This window comes from Sinocyclocheilus anshuiensis, unplaced genomic scaffold, assembly GCF_001515605.1.
Source record: "Sinocyclocheilus anshuiensis isolate Anshui unplaced genomic scaffold, SAMN03320099.WGS_v1.1 scaffold2012, whole genome shotgun sequence".
Taxonomy (NCBI): domain Eukaryota; kingdom Metazoa; phylum Chordata; class Actinopteri; order Cypriniformes; family Cyprinidae; genus Sinocyclocheilus; species Sinocyclocheilus anshuiensis.
This window is the reverse complement of record NW_015555967.1, coordinates 785,060-792,732: the sequence shown is the minus strand read 5'-3', so window position 1 is coordinate 792,732 and position 7,673 is coordinate 785,060. Positions and strand designations below refer to the sequence as shown.

Below are 7,673 nucleotides of genomic sequence, written 5' to 3'. Positions count from 1 at the left end.
CGACTTGCCTAAAATAAACAGACATAAAACACTTCATGCATTTCACAGTATTAATTTAAACATTTAACCAAGATAAATGAGCGCTGTTAGGCGCATATCCAATCGCTTGTGCGGAGAGTGGAAGCTAAAGCGCGCTCTGCAGGACATGGAGGCGCCAGCACAATCACTTGCATTTTTTTTAAGAACAGCGGAAACTTCAAAATACGCCTTCATTAAACCCAGCAACAAAGACACTCACTTATAGGCTATTAAACGAATAAATGAAAGTTTTATTAACAAAAGTTGCGCTTTGGATCCGCCATCATAGTGTTAGTCTTCTCGCATCACTCTTGTCACGTGAACCCCCCCAGCTCAAAATACGTTCCCGCGGCTATGTATATATACTAATTAAACTACAGTACTTTAATAATCTTTTTCTTTACTATGAACAAACATTTTTACAGTGCATTTATTTTATTGATGCAAACAATTCGCAAATGGAACACATTTTATTTAAATCTTCCAAGACACGCTTTTAGCCGGATAAATGTCAAGCTCTAGACGGCAGAGCGCATCTCAACCCAGCCCCAAACTCGGTGATATGGAGCTTATTCATTGGCTGAGCAGGAGGACCGTCCCAGTAATGGGCGTGATATACTCAATGTGGGTTAATTTGTCCATCCTGCACTCGAGCGCACGGTACAGTTCAGTGTACGTACAGCCACTCATATAGCCTACAGAGATGGATCTCGAACAAATGGGACCCCAAACCTTCCTGTACGGTATGTGATGCGATAAATACTTATCTTGATCCGTTCTTGTCATATAGTCTATTAGATCACACGTATAGTACGTAAACTTGGCGATATGCACTTGTAAGAGCATGGCGTTATTGCAGCCTGCCAACTACCCCAAGTTATATTGTCAGACTTAACTTGCTTAAAAACACGTGTTGATGTGTTAGCTGGTATACATGCATTGTAATATAGATATTAAATGGCTGGAAGTGGAGTGACATTAAACTACAACACGTGTAGAGCATTCGCACTAGCTAATCGGTTAGCACTAGATTATTCACAGTGGTAGTTAGCAGTTAATCTGACACCTATTTATGTCTGTTCTAGCCTTTATGATAAAATTCGAAATAAAATTACAAATTGAATTAAGTTATTAAAACAACGAAACCTCCACAGCTCGTGTCTCCCTGCACGCGCTCGCTAAACACGTGCACTCACTGGCGCTCCAAAATGGCGTCACTGTGCTCCACGTGTTATTAGACAACGCTCCAAGTGTCTGAATTTCGCTCGCTAGCCTTCAGCTTAAAAATGTATTCTTAGTTATGTCACAAGTCAACTGAATGCTCATTAGGTGCTTTTTTTCTTCAAAATTTCGTTTTCCTAACAAACACACCCAGGTTATTTGCTCTAATTATACCAACGCTAACGGCGTTTAAAACTATTGCCATCAGTGTTCTCCATCATCTACTTGCTTACTATAAAAACGCGACCCTGGTTTAAAAATGTCGTCTGCATTGTCAGGCCTTGAGCAGTAAATTAAAATGTCAACCTGTAGAGCATCTCACAAACCTTGCCACGTGTAGTTCCTTGCTTCCACATGAAGCCATGGCTGCGTTTTGTTAGTTTTGTTGCAGTAGACTAGAGCCTCGTTTTAAATGTAATTCTCTTCAAAAAAAAAAACCATGCAGTGACATGCAAGCTATAAAAATTATCGTGAACGAATCATTCTTTGGAGCCAGATTATTTAAATGAATCGGTGAGAATGATATTCCTTCACGAATCGGATTGAATCAGACCGAGCGGTTCACTGACTCCTTTATAAACCTAAAGATCTGTATTGTGGACCACGTGCCAAAGTAAATGAATCACTTCATTGGTTTGGAGAGAGTATTGCTTGAGAATACAGGTTTGCAGAAGTTAGTTAAACTTCTCATTAAAGGAGGGATCTTAATGCTTTTTTAAAATAAACTTTTGTTTGTTTTTACAGGTTGTGAGCTCCAGGCAGGCAAGGAGGTCCGTTTTAATCCAGAGGATGACAATTATGATCATCAGTTATCAGTCAGAATGGTATGTGGTCCTCCAATTTTCAGTAACTTTTAAATTTCATATATAAGGCATTTGTTTATTTGTTAATTGTTGCAGGCCTGCGTTGATCCCACAACAAAAGACGAACTGAACGTTGTGGAGATCGAAGGGCAAGATTCAGAGGGTCAGAAGGTCAAGGCAGTTCTGGCCACACTCAAGCCTTCCTCTCTCCCCAGCGTAAGTATAATGTCCATCCATTGAGCAAAGTCATTTCACACATCTTTTGGGTAAACTTGTTGATCTCCATGAATTGCTCTTGTTGATTTTAACTAAAGATGTGTTTGTATCGCAGGTGTGTTTGGGTGGGTTTGAGATCACTCCACCTGTTGTGTTCCGTCTACGCTCTGGTTCCGGTCCAGTTCACATTAGTGGACAGCATCTCATCAGTGAGTATTTCATAATACTTGAAGAGGTGTATGATTATTTGGGATTGTCTTCGATAAGAACTAATGGAAAACTGCTTTGGGAATTTTCAGGAAGCTTCTTATTTTTTGAACTTTTCTTTCAGTCATGGAAGGAGACCAGTCCTTTGATGAAGAGGAGGAGGAGGAGGAAGAAGAAGAGACACTGACCACAGCTAAGAAGAGGCCAGCGTCGGTGACTCAGAAGCTTTCAGTAAGTTCTGGAATGAATTAGGATCCTTTAATTGATATATATATATATATATATATATCTATCAGGGGAGAGCCGCAGCCCTGCAGAGTTCAGCTCCAACCCTAATTAAAACTCACCTGCCTGTAGCTTCCTAATAACCCTCAGACCTTGATTAGCTTGTTCAGGTGTGTTTTGTTAGGGTTGAAGCAATATAGTGCATGATATAGGCACGTGCTATGAGTGACGCAGACAGCTCACGCAAACAAGAACACATGCTGAATTGAGTGCTGTGCCTGCCTGTGATGAGATTGTGAATAAAAAAAATGAATATTAGTTGAATTTAAAATAAACATTTGCATTTGAGCATATTCAGCACATTTTTACACGGACAAATATGACTGCTGCACTCACGTCTCATGCAAGAGATGCAAAGAAAGTCATGGAAAGTTAAAACAGTTTTAACGTCTAGAAAACGCGACGCGAATTTGTGAAGGTTTATTTCCTTTCACTGCGTCTCATATGTTTTTAACCTTTTAGGCGCCAGGGATTTTTGGAAAAATGCTGGATTTTGACATCAAGATTTCAAAAGCTTGTGGCTTGAAAGGGCTTAAAGATAGAGATGCACTGGATCCAGAGCGCTCTGACTGGATCCAAAGAGCTAGTGCTACTTCCAGCCCTATTTCTCCTACCCCTGCTGTCTCTACCTCTAGCAACAGCTTTCCTATGGACACAACGACCACGTCTACCGCTGCCACCCCTATCCCCGTTGGGCAACTCAGAAAAAAATGAAGTTGGATGAAGAGGAGGAGGATGATGATGAGTAAGTGTTGTCTTTGCCATCTATGTAAAGTCATACATATTTAGTGTTTTAGAAAAAAAGTAAATGAAATGATAATTTCTATTTTACCTTCCAGGGATGATGATGAGGAGGATGATGAAGATGTTGAGGAGGAGGAAAGTGAAGAAGAAACTCCTGTAAAGGTAAAATTAGTTAATCGGGCCCTACATCTTGTAGAATGTTTAAACGTGTGATCAGAAATGCTTATTTTCCCATTTGTTCTGTCAGGAAAAGAAGGCGCCATCCAAACCACAGACCCCTGCACAGAACGGAAAAGGACTCAAGGCCAATACGCCTGCTAAACAGAACAAGACTCCTGAAAAGAACAAAAAGAATGACAAAAAAACACAGTCGCCACAGACGCCACGGGTTTTCACTGTCCCAGAGATCAAAGCCAAGATGATGGCGAGTGTAGAAAAGGTATGTTTTCCTTTGCATCCTCTCTGCATATAAAGTCACAATGGCTACGTTTACATGCAACCAAATAATCCGTTTGTAATCTGATTGACGGCTCAATCGGACTGAAATGCTTTATGTAAACACCTTAATCGATCGGAATGAAATTTCGATCGGATTGAAGGGGGTGGTTTATTCCTTTTCTAATACGATTGAGAGTGCATGTAAACACTCGTTCGGATTGACCCCCGAAACTGAAAGGTCTGTGCATATGCAATTACGCAGAAATAGCGTAATGACGTGTAACGCACTGTATCCATAAATGGATAAATATTAATTCTGCTGTTAAAAACAAATAAAGAAACCGGGTAGGAGAGGTTATTATGTGCAAACAGTGAGAAACTCTATATTTGTGCAGTGTGTGCATGTCAAAAAATATAAATTCCAATTTGAAGCTTGTGACATATAAACGCGCACATCAACCCGATCACTTTATTTAGCGTTCATGTAAACACTACATTCAGATTCATCAATCGAAATGAATTCAGTCTGATTGAACCAAAAATTGTGCATGTAAACGTAGCCAATGAGTTATTGTGTTTAGTAAGAAACCATTATCATTCTATGCTTTGATCGATGGGATATTATGGGAAAAGTTTGGTTAGTCCATGATATTTTTGAAAAGAAAAAAAGAAAACATACCGTAGGGCTGGACAATAATTCAATATCAATATGTATCATAGTGTTCATATCGATATCGGAATTATATTGTATCGACCGAAATTAAGAAATATATCGTGATATAAATTTTGGCCATATCGTCCAGCCCTGACATACCGGAAAAAAGCACTCAAAACGCTTTTTTGTTTTGTTTTTTGTTCTCAGGGTGTAGCATTACCAAAATTACAGCCGAAGTTTGAGAACTATGTAAAGAACTGCTTCAAAGTCACAGAAGCAAAGGTATGTGCACTGCTCTTGTGTTACGTTGTTTTGATATAGATATCACTGTAAAACTACATGCTTGCAGCCATGATGACTTTGTCAGATAAATGACTGGAATCAGGGACAGCATCTTGTTACACAGAAGGTGCTTCTCAGCTTCACCTTCACTGCCATTACTTGCCTCCAAGTTAAGCTAGTTAATATAATGTTGTCTTTGTGGTTCATTCAGAATATTTATAGAAATTACACTCAATTATAGGAATTAATAGTGAATAGAAAATAATAGGCTACTCAAATTCGCTAGTGTAAATGTTTTTGTTTTAATGTGTAATAATAATATTTTGTGTAATAAAATAATTTACATTTTATTTGTATTACAGTAAATATTAAATATAAAAATAAATATTTTAGTAATAATATTCTATTTTATAATAATTAAAAAAAAAAAAATTCTGACTGGTCTGGAACAGCAACACTGACTCTACCAATAGTGTGAGTCTGGGGTGGAGCTACCTCTTTTTTGACCATTGAATATTTGTGTCAATGACAAATAAGAATGTCTAAGACAGTTTTTTTTTTTTATGTTTGTGACTTTAGATTTGGCACAGTCATTTTTCAAATATTTATGAAGTTTTAACATAACTGCTTCGTTGTTTTTTTATATAAGAAATAATATGAAAACTTTTAATGAGGAAATTTTCATAAGGATTTTGGGACAGTTTTTTTTTTTTTTTTTGGCCCCCAAATGTTTAAAATAAATTCAAGTAAAATGTTAGTTATCAAAGAGGTGTATTCAAGTCATTGTATGCTTGAATTAATTATAAGTTCCTATCATGAATGAAGGTCTTACCTGTTCTTTTGCTTTTTGTTTTTTCCTTCAAGGTAATCGAGGAGCTCTGGAAATGGAGACAGAGTGTCAAATAAAATAACTAAAACCCCTTTTATTTTGCTTAAATTATTAGGCCCCTTTTTTTTTTCTGACCATGATTTTACTTGTTGGTTACCTTCAATATTATGTTTGTCCAACATACCCCTCAGTTTTTCTCAAATCCGTGCCATTCCTTGAAAAGACTAACTCAGAACATTACGTTTTTCATCCTTTGCAATCTGGCCTCTCCTCACCCCTGTGGTGTTGTCATGTGCAGGGAGTGTGGCCTTAATTTGGTAGCTTGTTGACTACCTGTCCATGGTTTCTTTAAAATGACATGGAAATGTGTATGGCATTCTGATTGGAGATGTGCCTGAGAATCAATTTACTGAATTCAGCTTGACATGATTTGCAATGCATGATTAATGGTTTTTCAGAATGGTATCAGTGATGAATTCCAGTATTTCAGCAGTTCATGTTATTTTTGTAATTGTCAATATCAGTATCCTGTAATATGCTTGAAGGTGGGATGTATTGAATGTTTGGGGTTGATTAGTCAACTGTAAGAAATCCAAATGTCAACAATGAATACGTAATATGACAGTCTGTGCCGCTAAATCTAATCTCTGGACTGCAATTCAGATGTGGTTCACTTTTTTGACTTCCTTAAATCGGTTTAAATACAAATAAAGCTTATATTTCACAAGTGTTAACCCATTTAATGTGGCTCTGGAGAAGTCTGTGCTTGACTGTGACATCTGTCTTTAAGAGTTTCTTAACTAGTCTGAACACCTAGCATTTAGCAAGGGGTAACGAGTCTAATTTTTTCGGATAAATCTATGTTTTATGTAACCAATGTAAAATTATGACCAGTCTTAAAGAAAAAATAAATTCGATGATTTACTAGTAAGACTAGTCTAAGCATTTTATGCACCTCAAATGTTATGATCGCTCAAAATTATTACCAGGTAAATACAATCATAATCTTAAACGATACAGCTGACACACAAGAAAGTGAACGAATAACTCGCGTCTTCCAACACTCATCTGGGGGAAAAATGTGAATGATAAGATTGCTTGTACTTAAAAGAATGAGAGCAAGGATAAGGGGACATTAGTTTTATTTGTATTAGCTTTTCACGAAAATGAAGTTTCTAGGTGATGTCCATATGGCAGATATGTACAGAAAAAAAATCATGCAGTTAATGGCCTGTATTCAAACAAACGGTGAGCATTATTAAGAGCAATGATTATACGTTGTGATCAAACTTGCAGGAAAATTTGGTAGTTTTGTATGTTGGTTCAGGGTGGCATCATATGAGGTCTTCAGAGTGGATGGAATCTTCTTTTCTCAGGTGTTTGGTCATCTCAGATCTTTGTAAGGGCTGGATCCGGACAGAAGCTTGTGTCATTCCAAGTTACATCAGGATTCCCATCCCGGAGCTGCTGTTCAAACCAAGCAAAGAATGATAATGTGCATTTGATCATATATAACTGAAGTACATTTGTAACACACTGTTATCTTAGATTATTTAGAAGTTTCACTTGTTAAAATATATAGTTAAGTATCATCAGCATAACAATGGAAACTAATCCCATATTTTCTAATAATATTATCAAGGGGCAACATGTATATTGAAAATAGCAGAGGGAGTAAGTCGGATCCTTCTGGCACTCCATACTTTACTGGCGTTAATTGAGATGATTCCCCATTTAAATAAACAAAGTGGTAATGGTCGGGCAGGTAGAATCTAAACCAGGGGTCTCCAAAATTGGTCCTGGAGGGCCGGTGTCCTGCAGAGTTTAGCTCCAACCCTAATTAAACACACCTGAACCAGCTAATTAAGGTCTTATTAGGCATGCTGGAAACTTCCAGGCAGGTGTGTTGGGGCAATTTAGAGCTAAACTCTGCAGGACACCGGCCCTCCAGGACTGAGTTTGGAGACCCCTGATC

The 7,673-nt window shown here is 37.8% G+C and overlaps 1 protein-coding gene across 1 annotated transcript; it reads left to right on the top strand.

The window, feature by feature from the left end:
• The first annotated feature begins 631 nt into the window (after nt 1–631).
• LOC107676031 (nucleophosmin-like) lies at nt 632–6,436 on the top strand. Its single transcript, XM_016470553.1, is given in 10 exon segments — nt 632–761; nt 1,984–2,063; nt 2,139–2,258; nt 2,374–2,467; nt 2,590–2,696; nt 3,455–3,504; nt 3,590–3,656; nt 3,742–3,933; nt 4,795–4,869; nt 5,734–6,436. Coding segments are annotated over 10 exon segments (867 nt in total). The 5' UTR covers nt 632–721; the 3' UTR covers nt 5,776–6,436.
• Nucleotides 6,437–7,673: the final 1,237 nt, after the last annotated feature.